This window comes from Diplotaxodon limnothrissa, linkage group LG19 (genome assembly GCF_057381915.1).
Source record: "Diplotaxodon limnothrissa isolate DT_005_m linkage group LG19, D_limnothrissa_male_GT1.1, whole genome shotgun sequence".
Lineage (NCBI taxonomy): Eukaryota > Metazoa > Chordata > Actinopteri > Cichliformes > Cichlidae > Diplotaxodon > Diplotaxodon limnothrissa.
In genome coordinates, this window is record NC_140614.1 from 16,594,152 (window position 1) to 16,612,238 (window position 18,087).

General features: G+C 41.4%; 2 protein-coding genes across 3 annotated transcripts in view; one reads left to right on the forward strand and one right to left on the reverse strand.

The window, feature by feature from the left end:
- The window catches only part of pdss2 (prenyl (decaprenyl) diphosphate synthase, subunit 2), a 33,309-nt gene extending 25,589 nt beyond the window's left edge, over nucleotides 1-7,720 (reverse strand). The window contains exon 1 of the mRNA XM_085343182.1: nucleotides 7,249-7,720. Coding sequence (XP_085199308.1) covers nucleotides 7,249-7,499 — 251 coding nt within the window. The 5' untranslated portion in view covers nucleotides 7,500-7,720. The remainder of the gene's footprint in view (nucleotides 1-7,248) is intronic.
- A 5,197-nt stretch (nucleotides 7,721-12,917) lies between these two features.
- sobpa (sine oculis binding protein homolog (Drosophila) a) overlaps nucleotides 12,918-18,087 on the forward strand; it is a 52,817-nt gene continuing 47,647 nt past the window's right edge. For both annotated transcript variants that reach the window (XM_085342898.1, XM_085342899.1), the window contains exon 1: nucleotides 12,918-13,219. In XM_085342898.1, the coding sequence (XP_085199024.1) occupies nucleotides 13,124-13,219 (96 nt within the window). In that variant the 5' untranslated portion in view covers nucleotides 12,918-13,123. The remainder of the gene's footprint in view (nucleotides 13,220-18,087) is intronic.

Sequence of the window (18,087 nt, forward strand, 5' to 3'; positions counted from 1 at the left end):
CTTTGAATTCGATGCCACCCAGAGGAATCTGGCAAAGTGCACGTGGCGCCATCTGAATGACCTCAATATCTGCTTCACCACCACCTCGGTTTAATTCTTAGAAGGCAGTGAAAGCTAAAGTTAGGGAATATAAAGCATCATGTTCCACTGGCATGGGATGGTAATACTTTTATAAAGTTACAGTTAATAAACTTTTAATTTAAACAGCTAAAACAGAGCAGTAATTGTCTTATTATCTACTGTAATAAAGCAGATGTGCACGAGTCAGAATAATCAACATTTATCTTGGTATTTCTCTCAGTTCATCATTTGTCTAAAATAAGATGTTTTAGCTCCTCCTCCTTCTAAGATCACACTTCTTCTGATTGGTTGCCCTGCAAAAACAGTAGGTCTGCTCTCACATTCAGAGATGACCATATTTTTGATATCCCTACTGTTAGACACCCATACATGCAGCATATTTGTTTCTCTGATCAGAAGTGTTATTTATCCAACAAAGGAGCTTTTCAAAATATTGCACATTGCATGCAGCAGTAGTATCGCACTTCTGCATATTCATTTAATGCCATGTTAATTTATAGTTACTGCTAAACTTTATTCCTGAACACAGAAAATAACAAGAAAAAAATGATAATTTTTTTACTGCAGGACTTTTTTTCTTTTGGATTTGAAGGGTTGTGGTGATGGAGGTGGTCGTGGTATTCCCACCCCCTTCACCAACAATCTTCTGAGGTGTTCACAGAGGCACACGCACACCCACGAAGACACACACACAAACACACAGAGGCCAGTGGTAGCTGCTTGTGTGGTGGGCAGATTAAATATCTTTTTAGTCTCTCTGGGGAGCGGTTAGACAGAGCACCTCTAATCCTGTCCCTATGGGAGCCCCTTGTGCCATGAATCACGCTCTCGTTAGGGGCTCCGAGGCAGACGAGCAGCCACGCCCCCCTCTGCTCGAAGCCCAGACAGCGGCCTTACCAACCTCGAGCCCCCACCCTCTGACCCACCCCTGCGCCACAGAGGGAGAGGGGGGGGGGGGGGGGGGGGGGGGGGCGGTGGTGGCGGAGGAACCCTAGACAGATAGTGGATGTGAGAGACGGAGCATGAAGAGAGGGAGGGGACGGAGGGAGATGGAGGGAATAGAGGCCAGACAGAAATGGGAAAGCGTGAAAAGATGACAGAAGAAAGAAAGAGGAGTGATTCACAGTGTTGTGCTACCAGGAGGAAAAATGCCCCCGAGCTTTGCCCCCCCCTCCAAAAAAAAAAGAAATAGAAAAAAAAACCCCAATCACATAAAACACCTCAGTTTCCAGAAATTTATGATGACACTGTGCAGGGCTGTCTTTCATCGCAGCTCAGAAGATTTATTTATGGCTACTTTAAATTTCTACCCAGTTGGAAAATAGTTGCTGAGACCGGGGCGCTGATGAACGCAGCAGCACGGCCCATTGAGCTAAACCGACCAGAGAGCGAAAATTATGAAGCTGTGGAGTCCAGGGAAGCCTGTGGCCTGAGGGTGGCAGATGATATTAATATTTATGTCACCATCCGCACCAGCATACATCCGCACCAGCATACATCAATCAATCACAAAGGCCCTCCTGCAAAGGGTGCAAAGGGGGTGGGGCAAAAAGATGATGTGGTAGAAGAGAGCGGGAGCAGAAAGAGAGAAATGGGCTGCTGTCATTTTAAAAGGGTTGCGAACAGGTCACCACGCCTTCTGCTCTGCTACTGCAGCCCAGGAATTCGGGAACTTTAGCCACCGTCCAGTACCGGCAGGGATTAATGCATGCAAATGTATGACCTCACATGTGGCGTCGTATTGATCCCGTGTCTGCCTTATCCCCCCCAGTTTGCCAGGATTTAACAGATTTTATGCAATGCATCTGCCTCTACAGTGCACAGCAGATACATTAAGATGATGATATGTTTAGAGTATTGACTAACAGTTTAAACCGGTTTCCAGGATTTGACTCATATTTCCATAAAGTCAGGTGTACAGCAGGCAGTTCCTCACTGTAAAGCACAATGTGTAGCTGCTTTTAATAACACTGAAAGGATCCACTGATTCTTCGACTCTCTGTGATCCACGGTCCTTCTGCATTTAGTATTAAGAAAAAATTCTTTAAGACATAAAGTGGTTTGATCAATGTGACATTTTCAAACTATTGTGTGTATCATTTCAATCAATATGACCACCTATGCCACATGCTGAAACTACCATTTAAAGTTGAACCAAACCATAGCGTTTGAGGTTTTCTCCAATATTTTTTAAGAAAGAGTACCAATCCTTTTTCTGTTTCTTCACACCAATTTTGGCCCATCTTTATATACTTTTTAGGTCGGCACTTTTGTAAATACTCACAGTATGAAAGTGAAATATCCTAAAGCTATTGTGCAAAAACTAATAACAATACGTTTCTAAAGGGGCCAGGTAAGAGGCAGTTGTCGATGTTTTATTTTCTCTTCTCAGTAGTTTAAAATTATCATGTAGAGCAGAGAAGAATTAAAAACTGATTCTCTTGCCAAGTTATACACAACCAAACTTAATGGATAAAAATAATAAGGCAGATTTCAATGTTTTGTCACATTTCACAGCAACTAAGCGCACCATCTCATCTTCATTTTATTTGTCATTTTGCATTTATGTGTGTACATTTTAATTCATTTAAATAGTCCAAATTTGTAATTCTAAATTGACTATAGGTATGAATGTTAGTGTGAATGGTTCCCTGTGTCTATGTGTTAGGCCTGTGACAGATTGGCGACCTGTCCATGGTGTACACTTTGATAGCCGAGACAAGCTCCAGATCCCCTGTGATGCTGAATTGGATAAGTGGAAGAAAATAAATTAATTGCAGTGCTGGAACTGGATGCAGAGTGGTAACAGCATAGACTGTATATAAAAAATGGACAAAGCCTGCATAAATGCTAAAGTTGATTTTGGACTCAACGTTAGCATTTTGGGGGGTTTTTTAGAGTCAGAAATGATGGTATTTGGATGACAGAGTGAAGCTAGTGAAGCAAGTTATCAGCTAGTTTTATTAACACTATTCTTAGCCTTTCTGCTAATTTATCCCAGTGGGCACTTATGATACTGCAACAAACAGAACAGAACAGAAAAGAAAAGAAAAGAAAGTGCTGCTGCAAAACGATCAGTCACTAGTCCTTGTTTAACACATTATTCCATCGAAAATCTACAGCCTATGCAAAATGGAAACTAGCCTCTTTTTTCTAATTTAACACAAATTAAAGTCTTTTTTTATAACACATTTGAAGGTTAAACACTGGCAGCAGCTACTTGTTCACATATTTGCTATTGGGAGTGTTTTTGTCTCTTCAGCAGTTCTTGTCTTGCTCTGGACTATTCAAAAGACCTCCGCCTATCTCATCTATTCTTTTGTACACTATGTTATAACCCTTCAGTCATGCCCACTGTGGGGGCTGAAGATCACATGCAAAGAGTAGAAGCCAGTAGAAGGGAGTTCTAGTCGAAGTCAAACTCTCAAGGACTGTCCTTAAAGCAAATAAAGTTTCTTCTCTCTGGGCTGCAGGCCTCTCGCTGTAACTCCACACTTTGGGGTGAAGTTAGCTGAGCTGCAGTTTTTGAGAATGAAAGGAAAGGAAAAACCGAAACCCAACTCCACGAGGGTCTGCCTGTCTGCTATTGTGGATATTTTTATCTGCCGCGCGTCTATGGCGGAGACACAGAGGGAAATACGAACCAGCCAACCCAAGCTGACAGTGAGGAGTCAGACTGTCAAGAGGTCTGCTACACCCCTCCCCCCCCACAGCCTCCCCACCCCCTGCTGCTACAACACCCAAATGGATTGTCATATCAGATTTAGGTGTATAGGTTATTACACCCTTGGGTTCCTGTTTCCAACACACCCGTCCGCATGGCAGGATTGAGTTCGAGGACTCTTCTTGTTTTCTTTCCTTAGTGCTGTTCCTGATTTCTTTTGATAAAGCAAAGTTCAGGTAACTCCCCGGATAAAGTTCAGGGATAATAATGAGTGCCGAGCATTTTTAGTCACTTCCTCTAAAATCCTTCACTGGACGTAAATGAAGGACAAACATATTTCTGAACTTGCTTTTGCACCATATAAACTGTTGCAAAAAATTAAAAAAAGCTTTTGGACTGTGAACTGAGAATATTGTCTGCGGTTCAGCTACAATAAATCTTTATTATAGACAGACACATAAAGTTGCAAATCACACAGTTGTGATTTTTGTGTCTTTATTGAATTCACTGGTTGGAAAAACAGAGTCAGTGGGTCTGAAATGTCTTGATTGAACAGCCCTCTTCAGAACAGGACTCTGATTCTTACTCTAAAAACAAGTTTCTTTTGAACTTTGGATCATTATCCTCTTTCCTCACTTAGACAACCTCTCCTAAGCTTCAGGTCATGGACCGCTTTCCTCTTCTCCTCCTTCAATAATTACAAAGCACAACACACATCAAGTAGCAAAGCTGACCCTAACCTGGATGGTTCCACCACCATGCTTCACAGTTTGGATTAAGCTTTTGTCCTGCAGTGGCATTTTTCCATCGATCCATTCGCTTCCGCTTATCCTTTTCAGGGTCACGGGGGGCCCTGGAGCCTAGATCAGCTGTCATAGGGCACGAGGAGGGGTACACCCTGGACAGGTTGCCAGTCTGTCGCAGGGCCACCACACAGAGACAGACAACCATTCGCACATTCACACCTATGGGGCAAACCCCCCCCCCAAACCCTCCTTTGAGCAAGTGTTTTAGCAACAGTGGAAAGGAGAAACTCCCTTTTAACAGGAAGAAACCTCCAGCACAACCAGGCTCAAGCAGGGTTTCAGTGCTGTAGTTCTGTCTGTAACCAGACTGAAATTAAGCAAAGATACTGTTTCCTTCAACAATCTGGAGCTGACGAGCAACAGCTTTGGCCAAGGAGTTTGGAAATAAACAAGAGTTTGGAAATTGGCCTCGAATTATTGTTTCCCTGGATGTTTTAAAGTAATCTGGACTACAGCCAGATGAAAGGGATTGATTGATAATAGTGTGAGAATATATCCAAAAGATCTGGGGAAGAAACTGATTTGAACTTGGACAACAGAACTGGGTGAGAGACTTGGAGTGGTTGAAGAGGTACAGACTCACAACACAAACTTCTTTCTTCCTGTCTATACTCTTAAAAGTTTTTATGGAGGTGTTTGTATATAAAAAAAATCACTCTGAGCTTTATTTATGAGCAATGTTATACCTAAAAACCTTGTAGTAATTGACTTTTTTTTGCATTTCTGATTCATGCGGTGATACATTTGTAAAAATCCTTGAATTAAACACGTTAAAAAACTGGAAAAACAACTTTTGCACCTGATTTATGTTCTACAAAATTATGTTGGTGCAATAGTTGCCCTTACAATTTTAGCAAATTTGTAATACAAAGATATATATCCTCTGTTTAGGTAACCAACCGGGGAGTTTCGGGGTGATTTCTATTAGTTTATATCTTTAACATGTTTAATTGTAGTGTTGCACCTTAAGTCATCAAAGAAATCCTGCTCATTCCAAATATTTCTTGCAACTAAATGAACCAAATTCAGCCCAAAAACACTTTTGTACAAGAACTCAGTCTTTATTAAATCTCAGCCAGTGGCCCCATTCTCTTCACATACAGCAAATTTTCTGCTGAATTGTTATGAGGGTTAATTTGTTTCTTCCTGCAGAGAGCTCCACACTTCAGAGTCAAGGCTAGTGCCAAACTTCTTAGCAGAAGAGCCTACAGTTGCTATCATGTCACATGTAGCTAATACATGTTATTGTAAGACAGAACAGCAATCAGAGTAATGCATTTAGTATCGGTTTATACGTTTCCTCGCATCTGCCAGTCTTGCAGTCAAAGCTGGGAAATTAACAGGCTATTAGCTGGCTTTACTTATGATATTATAGTATTCACATCAAACTATGGACACTTTCAAACACTTGACCACAGACTAAAGTGAGTCCTCCCTGTACCCCTGCATCAAAATGTAAAGAATGAAGCACTGAAATTTACGTGTATGCACTTTTCCAAATACACATAATTAAACTCCACTCTCAACGCATCGGCTGTTGCTTGACTCAAAGAAAAAACAACAACAACAAAAAAAAAAACCCCAAACAATAACTGCTGGTTGTGGTCAGCTGTTCTGTAACCTGACGGTGACAGAGTAATGAAAGGATATACGAGGATAAATGAGGTCAAGTGCAGTTGTACAGTTGGCTTGGACTGTCCTATCATTATTTCATGGCAAACTAATGAAATAAAATAAAATCTCTGGATTAGATTTAATGTCTAAGACCACAGAAGAAAGTCGAAGAGGACAACTGATGAATTTCCTTGGTTCAGAAAAACATCTTCTCAACATCTGAGTCAAGAACACTCTGGAGGACATGTCACAGTCTACATTCAAGACTACATTCATGAATGAAAACAGAGGATTTACAGCAAGGTGCAAACCACCGGTTACACGCAAGAACAGGCAAGCCATTTTAGACCTTAACAGAGAACACCTAAAAGAACCTGCACCGAGATCTGAAGCATATCACATTTGTCAAACATGGTGTAGACGTGGGCATGTATGCCTGCCAGCACCACAGGTAGAGTTTACAGAAGAGAAGCATGACCTCAGAGGTGTACAGGGCTACACTCTCTGCTCAGATTCAGCCAAATGTTGCAGACAGAGCTCCACAGGGGAAATCAATAATCAGCCGACGCACACTGCAAAAGCAACCCAAGAATGGAATATTCTTCAATGACCAAGTCAGTCACCTGATCTCAACCCAAGAGAGTATGCCTGTACAGTTATTAAATACAAAACGGAGGGCAGTGAGACCCATAAACAGGCAGTAAAGCATCTAAAGGAAGGAAATGCTGTATATGGTGATTTCTATGGGTTCTAGACTCCAGCAGGTCATTGACTGCCAAAGATACGACAAGAAAATAAACAATGCTTTTATTTAAAGGTATGTTAGTTCGTCTAAATACATCTGAGGCTCTGAAATAGCTGTAACACCTAAAGTAGTAATGCAGAATTATTTTTAAACCCCTCAAGTTAAAACTGAAATTACGCACTTTATTCCCATATTTCCCTAAAAATCAAGTTTTTAACGTATTTTAGCTAGCTGCATTTTCTAGATGTTATTTTTTTATTTTTTGCAGTTATCTATAATAAACTCGCTATCTTTGTGTTTCTTTGTATTTATGGGGACCTGGTGAACCCGGTGTTTACCTGGCAGTGTTGAGGAGAGGGTGCTGAGTGCCGACCAACTTCCTCAGGTGCATGGCAACGTTACTGAGCTCGTCACTGAGGAGGCAGCGGAGGCTCATGAAGGAAGTCGGATATCCCACGATCTTCTCAGCATCGGAGACAACTTTGCTCCAGTTTGAGGATCCAGAGCTGGAGAACAGACTCAGCGTCCTCAGACGTCCTCGGCTGGACAAAGCCACGCAGGACAGTCGTGACCAACAAGGTGAAAACATCTTCTCTCCTACTTAAAAACACTCGAGTAGCCCACAGCTGCTTCTGACAGCAGCTACTGCAAGTTTAAACCGCTCATTCAACCGCTAATGCTGCCACATGTCATTGAGCCGAACCGCGTTTAAAAATACGTAAAAAATAATCTCGAAACTAAACAAACAGAAAGTCAAAGTCAGAATATACAGTTGTATTTCACTACCCACGACCTGCCACTGCAAGCCGCCATTTTTACACACGTGATACGTTACGTCGAAATACGTAGTTAGGGCTGTTATCACATTCCGCCACGCCCCTGCTCCGGAGAGCACGCCCAACCAAACTCCTTTTTAAAAAAGGGGTATTTTAAAAGTTTGGGGCGGTGTTTTAATCGAAATATCACAAGGTGAGTATATATATCATAAAAAAAAATTTATTTTTTATTTTGACACAGTTTATTCAGCGGCAAGACCCTACATGTGACGACAGTAAAATATTAGTGACAGCGCCATATTAGAGTCACTGAATTGGTAGATATGTGAGATTTTCTTTCCCAACCTAACCGTACAAAATGAACTGTATAGAAGCTTCTGCCTCTGCCAGGCAAAGGTAACTCCAGTCAGTAATGTTTTACTTTTACGGAGTATGTTCAATTTTCAACTTCCTTTTGAGTAAGTTCAAATTCATAGAAATGTAACTCAAAATTTAGACCTAGTGAGTCAGAATTTTGAGATGCTCACCTGAAATTGGCTTATGGGCAGCAAATAAATAAATAAATAAATAATGAAAACACCAAAGGTCGGTTGCGGGAAAAAAATCCATATTGTTCATTGACTAAAAAATGTTTTAGTTTTTACTATACATGTGTTGAGATTATTTTCATTTAACACTTTTGTCTCACAAATTTGCTATTTTTATGGTAAGTTTGTCATGGTTTTTCCTCCTAAATTTAATACTTTTATTTTATATAAGCATGCAGAGGTGAGCTATTATTATTATTTTTATTATTATTATTGTTATTGTTGTTATTGTTGTTGTTATAGTGTAATTAATAAGCTAATCTTTTTTTGGTCACTTGTTAAAAATTGCACTGCTGTCAGCACCAGCTTTTTAAGAGAAAATGTTTTATAATCCAGGATCAGAAAAGCAGGTGAGTAAACCAGTAAATACAGACCTTCAGAGTGTTGGTAGGAATCAAACTGGAATGTATGCTGGCGCCAGTGAAACTGACCGATGTAAATGAATATGTTATTTAGTGTCTTTCCACAAGTCTGAATGAAGACACTGAAGCAGAATGGAGTAAAATATAAATACTGACCAAATAAGTAAAAAAATGTGTTTTTGATTTAATCAAAACTAAACTTTAACACCTAAACTAAACATCTATCGTCACTCTCCACAATGATAGCTCAATATTTTGTGGGCTGTTTAACCATAAAAGCCTCCACACACATCAATGACAACAGCACTCACCAACAGCAACAGCCTCTCAGAGCAAGACTGCAAAACATGCTCATTAATGGCTTGATGAACATATCAAAGACCACGTGGTGTTGACCCATCCACCAGATCTCCCCAGATCACATCAAACAGATGGATTTTTCTATTTGGAGGAAATCAAGCTAGTACAACCATTCCTGTTTATCTCTGGATTTTTGAAATGAAAATCCAGAGGTTACAAATGACTTAATTAGTTGAGCCTGAAACAATGTAAGATAATCTACTAATATATAGAAACAATTATTTTAAAACAAGCAAAACTGTAAACTGTCAAAATGTTAAGTTATCATTAACATGTGTTATCCAGAAGTGAGCAAAGATCAAGAAAGGTCTCTGCATAGCAGAAAGAGCAGTGTCTGTGGTCTGCTAATGTGAGGGCCCATCTGCTTTCCATTTGAGTTGGATGTTATTACATACACATTTGTAAAGCTGCTGAATGAGGGCAGCACTGCTCTGTGATTTAATGTGTTTTATATGTAATGTGTGATCATTAGAGAACATCAGTTCTCCTCAGTTTTGTAAAAAAGCAGCCCTCTTTCTTTCTTTCTTTCTTTCTTTCTTTCTTTCTTTCTTTCTTTCTTTCTTTCTTTCTTTCTTTCTTTCTAACTGACAGTGACATTATTTTGCTCCTGCTTCAAACAGCTGTGAGTTTCATATTCAGTCAGATTACAGCAACTTAAAGACATACTTCCTGAGATTTTAGGCCACTATGCACTCACTTTTGGTTAAATTGTGGTTTAGGCCTTCCCTAACTTATTATGTGTTTGTATTCAGGCAAATGTCAGATAAGAAAACCATGAATTTTAATGTCATGTCACATACTTCAGCTAAGGAAAACCCCTTGAAAATATCAACTGATTTCAAACTGTAATAATGAAAAGTGAGCGTCCTCATGTTGCAGTTCATGTAACCCAATCTTTGTGACTATATAACCGTTCCACAGTGTGATAAGGTAATGCCCTCACAGCCTCAGTGGTTTAACAAAGCTTTCATTGAATCCTCCTCCATCTGCTTATAACAGGACTGCAGAGAAGTCTGTCAAGGACAGCTTACACAACATAGAGCTGCATCCTCTTTTACTGTAGCCACTTACAAAACACACACAGATACAACGTTCTTGTGTTTAGGCAGTAGGAAAACTGCACTTTGTAACTGAGCCATGTATTCCTTTTGGTGATTTTGAGCAAAGAAGGTTAGGATCAAATTTAGTTTTAGCAAATTTGTACCAGAATTCTACTGATTCATGTAAGATTGCACACTCTGAGAAAATAAAGTACATTATTGTATCTTTAGAGATGCATTTGGGCTGTACCCTCTAAGGTACTTCTCTTTTACCCTAGACAGGACTTTAAAGGACCTTGAAAAATCTGGATAAGATACTTTATCTAAATAAAAGTCTAAATGAACTAAAAGAATATGATTTAAAAAGCTGAATCTAAGACACTATGAAGTCAGTAAGTCAGTGAGCTCAGATATGAGTGGACGGTTCAGACTGATAAAGAATTAAACTTGTCAGTTGTATTAAATGTTTTTATGCATCTTAAATAAAGGTATAATTTTAAAATCCAAGACTAGAAGTTTTACAGAATTTTGGTTTACATTAGGCCAAACACAGACCAGATGTTGAAAGACCTTAAAATTATACACATGTACCCTTAAGTCCAGTAATTTGCTTTAGGGTGTACACAGGTGTGGATTTTACATGTACGATCAAAAATTCACTTCGACTGTAGCCCTTTTTCAAAGTGTTAGATTTAAATTACACTAAACCAGACTGCTGTAAACCTGGGGGAGCACATTAAAGAAAGGGCTCCTGTCATGTAGCTGAGCTGCCACTTTGCAAGGCATGGCAAGAGCATGTAACACACAAGTCATCTCACCCTGACCCCACATCACGGTTCACAGCTCCTGTTCCTGCAGATTTTCCGGCTCAAATGGGTGTCACTATGCCACAAGCAGCCTCAGCAGCAGCAGCACTCTCAGCAGCTTCCCTTATTGTAATTCCACTTTAAGGCAGAGGGATGCATGAACCTCACGGCCTTGTATTCAAAGAAATATCACAGAGTAAAGGGCAGCTGGATCAGTTTTGTATGACACAAAGAAAATGATGCATTTTAGACATGAGGAAAAAACACAATTTATAAACATTCAGTCACATTGTCTTGTTTAAAGAGCTTTGCAAGACCAGCATGTACCGGCATGAATGTACAGTATATGCGATAATGTGTATACTGAGCTGATACATGTTTTCCTCCGGAACAATCAGACTCAATCAATATGGCCTACCGTGATTTATTAGGACAGATTTTTTTTTTACTGTAGAATATTGGATGGTAATGGAACAACTGCAGTAAACAGGATTGATCAGTATAGTGGAAACCACATTGTATAGATCAGCTCTGGAATTGATTTACATTTAAACTGTTGGACTCGTGCTCACAGTTGTATTGGAAAGAGAAATGTCCTGTAGGACTTCTGTAGTATCACTCTCATGAATCTTTCAAGTCTCTGCAAACAGGTGTAATCAGAATAAACCTCAAACTAAGTAAAACTCTGTGCTCATCTTGTCTTTGAGTTGCAGCACATTTCCACACTTCCCCGAGCTGGCTTCTGGCTATACCACCACTATCGCCAAGCTCTGCTTGTAGACCATCTGACCATTGGGGGGGATAACTGCTGCTTTGCTTTGCTATATCCATGCATCTATCTATCTAATTTGAATTTGAATTTGAATATTCTGGAGCATATCCCAGCTGTCAGTTAATGAGGCAATTCAAGGATATCAAAGATATATTTTAAGAATTTCCCATAAGTGCAATGGGCATTGAACACTTCTTCAGCTACCGTGCAGCTCACAGTTTGGGTTCAGGAGACAGACACTCTTTCTTCTTTTAAGATTAGGCTCCAGTCTTTCCTTTTTGATAAAGCTTAATTAGGATTGGATTTGTTTACCCTGAACCAGCTCTAATTTATGCTGCTTAGGGTTCAAGTTGCTGGCATACTTCGCATGATGCACTGAAGATTTCTCGAGCTCTCCCCATCTTTTCTTTCTTTAAGTTTGTGTTTGTGTTTTGTCCTGTTTGTTGTTTGTGGCCTCTCTCTCTTTCTCCTCACACCCCAACCAGTCGTGGCATGTGACTTCCTCCTTTGTGAGCTTGGTTCTGTTAAAGAGGAAGGGAGATCTTAATATTATAGAGTCACATTATAAGGCCTCTTGAGATGGCCACTTTTGTGAACTGTTGCTATATAAATAAAAGTAAATGGAAATGACACAGTTCGTGGCCTCAGTTGGTCCTTTGCATGTTGAGAAAGTAGTGAGAAAAAGCAACACTGTGAGGGCCAGATGGAAACTTAATTTCAGGCACGCTGCACTTCCCTTCTGTCTGCACGGCACACACACACACACACACACACACACACACACACACACACACACACACACACACACACACACACACACTTTATTTATGCACCTGCTCCACACTTTTCTCTAAAATTCTCTTTGCAGGGAAAATCAAAAAGACATAGTTTCACTGAACCCCTGCAACACTGGCCGACCTACTGAAGCGCCACAGAGCTCTCCACCCACTGTACTTGCTCACTTCTTCCTACGCACTGAAACTTTGATTTCGTGGTGTTAAATGATTGAAGGAGAAGGGTTGGGAACTAACAGCATGATTAAATGTTGCTATGACCAACAGCAGGCTCCCCTGAAAAGGCTGGAGGACTGTGTGGGGGCACCTGTTTGCTGGTTACAGACTGTCACCATGAGGGAGCACCGCTAAGTGGATGTGACTGCTCTGATTGCACTCCATGGGAAAGCGAGAAGAAATAGCCTACCTCTGATCATCAACGCGTCATATAATGTTTCAGCGGACGCCCCTCCCCCTGTCTCGTTTTTTCCCCTCACTCAACCTCTCCTTTGACTCACAGAGGCGGCTCACCACTGGCGCACGGACCGTGGAGGATACGGGCAGAAGATGGCTGACTTAGCCGGGCACCGCAAGCCCTCGGCGGCATCACCAGCGTCACACGGGCCGCTGAAAAGCTGCAAGACACCCGCCGTCTGGCGACTGTAAACAGCTGCCTCTCTCAACCCCTCCTCTCCCCTCCTCACCGCAAATATTGACAGAAGTATCACAGAGAAAACATGGCAGAGATGGAAAAAGAGGGCAGACCTCCGGAAAATAAAAGAAGCCGAAAACCAGCTCACCCAGTGAAAAGGGAAATAAATGAAGAGATGAAGGTAAAGGGGGATCTGTGCCCAGCTGCATGTGATTACGCGTGGAGTGGCTGTGAGGAGCGTGCATGTGTGTTGAAGCACTAGCCAGGCAGTGAAAGAAAATACGATGCACTGAAGTGCAATTGGCTGCGTGATAGTGAAACTTTAATTTAGGATGTTTTGATTTATCCAAGTTCTATTGTCACATCCACGCTGAACGCCAGGCTCTAAGCGCAGCCTGCCAATACCGCCTTGCACAATGGATGCGGCACCCATTCACAGCTACTCCTCTACTATTAAGTTTTGAGTCAGTGGAGGAATACTGTCGCTTCAATTCATGGCATAATCTATCCGTTTGTGTGCCCTGCCTTTCATGGCTCACCCAGAGTTAATGGAAAATCCAGTGCGTCAGTGAAGGCGTCAACAGAGCTTCTACTATTACTATTAATACTGCTACACTACAGCGCAGGGGAGAGCGGCCAATGTGCATAATTAGTGTAAATCAATGGGGGAACACTGGTTTCCCCGCGATGCTTTTGTGGGTTTGTCTCTGACTGGAGATGTTTTTGTATGCCTGCGTTTGTGTGTGTGCTTTTGCTAGTGTGTTGACCAGCTGCCCAGAGGCGTGTGATCCAGATGTGCGTCTGTGAGCTTTATGCACCCGACAAGAGCACATTGTCTCCCGGGATCGACCTGCACGATTCTCCCCCGTCGACATTCAAACACACGTTGTTTCTATTCCTGTGTTTTCTATTTTTTTCTTCGCTCGGTACACATTGTGATATTTGAGCCGCGAGCTCCGTGTGGTTCATTATGGAGCAAAAAAAAAGAAAAGAAAAGAAAGTGCTCGTGGCGTCTGTGTGTGTGACAGAGACAGGCTGCGTGTCCGCTTTGTCTACATCTCCTCATTGTTTGTACACATCTGGCCGGAGACGCAGAAGCACCCGGTGTTTTCACGGTTATGGGATGAATGTGCAGGTGATCACACCGAGAATAACTGCGGCAATTGTAAATTTTTTTTCTTAGGTTGTCAGAGGAGATGCGAGGGTGCTGGCGTTGAGCGAGTCCTGAAACAACCCTGGAATAAAAATAAATAAATAAAAAAGAGCTTTTTTGTATGTAGACCCCTCCAAAATACCCCCGCGTTCACGTGTCACTGCTTCACTTATTTATTTGTTATTATTTTTAACTGTACAAAGAGGGTAATGTGCACTTTACTGATAACAAAGCAGCTGTCAAAGATGCATAAGAATGGAGCAGTAAACTGTAATAATTTTGCACAACTTCAAACCAGTGCAATCTACTGTTATTGCCAGCATTTGCTTGAACAGATGCATGCCTTCACTTTTAATTCTCAGAGTCCTTGTTTGTCAGATAAAATTCATTGTAAGCCTAGAGGAAGGAGAGTCCACGCTGTAACAGAATTTTAATTGAATGCACATTTTTTTGTGATGAAATGAGACCCATTTTCTCAGGAAGAATAAAGTTAACCCATCTTTCTCACTCACTCTCTCTCTCTCTCTCTCTCTCTCTCTTCTCTCTCTTCTCTCTCTCTCTCTCTTTCTTTCTCTCTGTCTGGTCCTGATGGCAGAAGGGAGGGATGCAGGGTTGTGGTGGTGGTGGAGGTGGGTGGGGTGTGTGTCAGGCAGGGTTTTCTCCATGGAGAAATTTCCCTAGTTCTAGTACTAAAGGTGTTCTCAGAGGAGCTTTTAAAATGTGCCCAATGTTTCCCAGCTGCCTTTTAGGCAGAAGGAGGTGTCTTCCTGTCAAATTCTGTAGCACAAGTCTAGGTTTGATTTTTGTCAGTTCTGTCATTATTTCAGACGTCAGCTATCAGGCTAAAAATCTATTCGCAAAAGACACAAATTAAAAAAAAAAAATCACACTGAATGTCTCATCTGATAATTTATCACTTTGACCAAGTAATTATATGATGCCAGTCATCAGTCAGAAATGATGTTTTATTTGCAGGTCTGTGTTTTGCTGTTAGATGACAGATTTTGTGACACGGGTCATCATTCAGGATTCAGCAGAATTGACATCTCTTGTATGTTTTGGAGAGGTGTCATGCCCGTTAAACATCTCATTTGAATGGCAGCAGCTTAATTTGTCATCACTTTTATTTTTTAAATTTCGAATATGTGAGCAAATAAAGCTGTCAGCAGCTTGTGGATTTTAAGATATGACAATAAATGCGTACGGCAGTGCAGTGGATACACTGTAGAGCTGTGCCGATGGTGTGGAGGGAAAAGTGATGCCGCCTCGTGACAACTCCAATATCTCCATCAATACCAGGGGAAGCTACTAAAGGGAGTAGCAGATGTGGTTAAGGTGTCAAAACACCTTTAAAAGGCTAAACAAGTTCGATTGCAGCTCCTTACACAACCTTGGATTTCAACTCTCATTACATCACACAAGCTGTTGTCTATACACAATTAATTTAAGACACTGATCCAGTGGTAGAAAGTTCCACCTGCGTGCAGCCTTCACTTTAAATACCATGATTAATAAGTGTAATTTGGCATATGCAAAACCTGGATTCAGCTTTCTGATGCTCCCTGCAGAGCTGCAGTTAATTAATATAATGCTGCAGAGTTGCATGATGGTTGCCTCCTTCAGAACACCAAGTCCTGAGTTTAAAAGTATTGATTTTCTGCAGAAAACTTTTAGGTTCTTCTGTTCAGAACAAAAACAGACCTGATTTGTTCCCGTCTCCTCTTAAGATTCCCTCATCTTCAATAATACAAACCAAAGCTGGAGGAAAACACAGAAGGAGAGAGTGAGGCACACAATGTGCCCTTTTGAGGGATCATACTCCTCTGAAAAACTAAACAGTCTGACAGTGTTTCCTTCATCTGGCTGCTTAATGTGCGCCATGGTAAAATAAGCCTCGGTGAGTAATCTAGGAGAAGGAGGAGTGGGCTTGGAGGGGATATGAAACGCTGGAGAGTGGGGTAAGAAACAGGGGAGAAAGGAATGTATACAGCACTGGGCTGGCTGAGCTGTAAAAACTGTAACCCGAGCGTCTCCGCTGTATCACATATCAAGGAAAGTAAAGGGAAATGAAAGCAGAGGAGAGGGAGCATGGGAGTGGAAAAGTGGAGAGGAAGGAGGAGGCAAAGAGGAAACTTGGCGCGTGGATTCAGGAATTTTATCATGGTGTATTGTGTCCTGCTCTGGTTTCCACCCGCAAGGTATCCAGTTTCCACCATCATCATTACCACAAGCCCTACTGGCCATGTTTGGGTCTTACTGGAGGGGAAACAAGGGGGAAGACAGGCAGAAGCAGGGTCAGCTGCTGAACTTGTGACAGAGAAGTGTCAGCTTGTGAGGCGAAAGTATCAGGAGTAGGTCATCAATAAGCTGCTAATTATCCTGCAGATTTAAGTGAAAGCTTGTAAGAGTCCCTGTGAAAAGGGTATTTTACTGCAGATGGTTTCCAATTATTGACTGTGTCGATCTGGGGTAGGCAATTAATTTTCCCAAGGGGCCACATGAGAAACAATAGGCCACACCAGTAGGCTTCTAGAGAACTAAAATTAATATTGAGCAGAACTAAGTTCCGCTTATTGGTGGCCTTTGGAAAATGAATTGCCCACCTCTGGTATAGATAAATACACTTAAACATCATAAACATACTGTGTGACCCATAACCTGTAGAGCACAAAGAGGACATCAGAAATGGCAAGGATTTACAAAAACATTTGGAACTGCAACTCAGACAGTGAAGCCATAAAAATCCATGACTATAGACTGTATATAAAAGATAGAAATAGCCGCCGTGTCACCAGTTTGTCACCATGTTATTCTTTAGTAACTATATTTGAACGAGAGGGTCGACTATTTGCTAATGCTGGCAAGCTTGGCGAGCAAGGTACCACCCGTATGCAATGCACACTTGCTAATAAGCACTACAATTTAACTTACTAAAAGCAGTTGCACTGACTCATTAGAGTGCCCATTGATACGTTTAATTGCACCTCTCTCAAATTAGCCTAGCATTTACCTGTTGGTCTTATCATCTGCATCAATTAAATTTTTAAACTGGGATTAAATGTTTGCTGTCCGTGAGTCCTCTTGGGTCTAAGTCAGCGGTTCCCAGCCTTTTTTGTACCACGGACCATTTTATGTCCAACAATATTTTCACGGACCGGCCTTTAGGGTGTCGCGGATAAATAAAACCAGTACCGGTACCAAACAGAAGAAGATTTATCCATAACACATGGGAAAAGACCCAAGGAAACCGAGTTAACGACAAAAACAATGAAAAATAACAATATAAACTGAGAAAAACCCTGAAAACCATAAATTTCGCACCCAAGCCTCAACTCTCACGGCCCGGTACCAACGACTCACGGACCAGAACTGGTCTATGGCCCGGGGGTTAGGGACCGCTGGTCTAAGTGACATAAAAGAGTAAGCATGAGGGTTGGTGCACGTGTCTGCATGACTTCTCAGACTCATCCGTGGAGAATTTACATTACAATGCACCAGCTAAGCATGAGCCCTAGGCAGTCCAGCGGTCCGTGTCTTGTCAGGAATTGAGTATAATCTAAGCCTCAATAAAATAAAATATTCAAGTCTAAGGGTGAGTCAACCTCAAGTGGGCATTTGAGGAACTTGAATTTTTCACACGTTTATTTTGGCTTCATTTTTTAAGCCCTCTATGTTGCAACTTGACGGGCATATAAGAAATAACCTTTAAAAACGCTCAAATCCACATCTACAGGGTCACAGTGACCCTGTAGATGCTTCAACACCTCTTTGATGGATTGTCAACTGCATATGATAAGCTTCATAAATACAGTCCTGAAGTATTAGATTGCACTGGATGAAGGTGTCTGCAGTAATGTAGTGGCCTCTCAGTGTTAGAGATGGCAAACAGTAGCGTC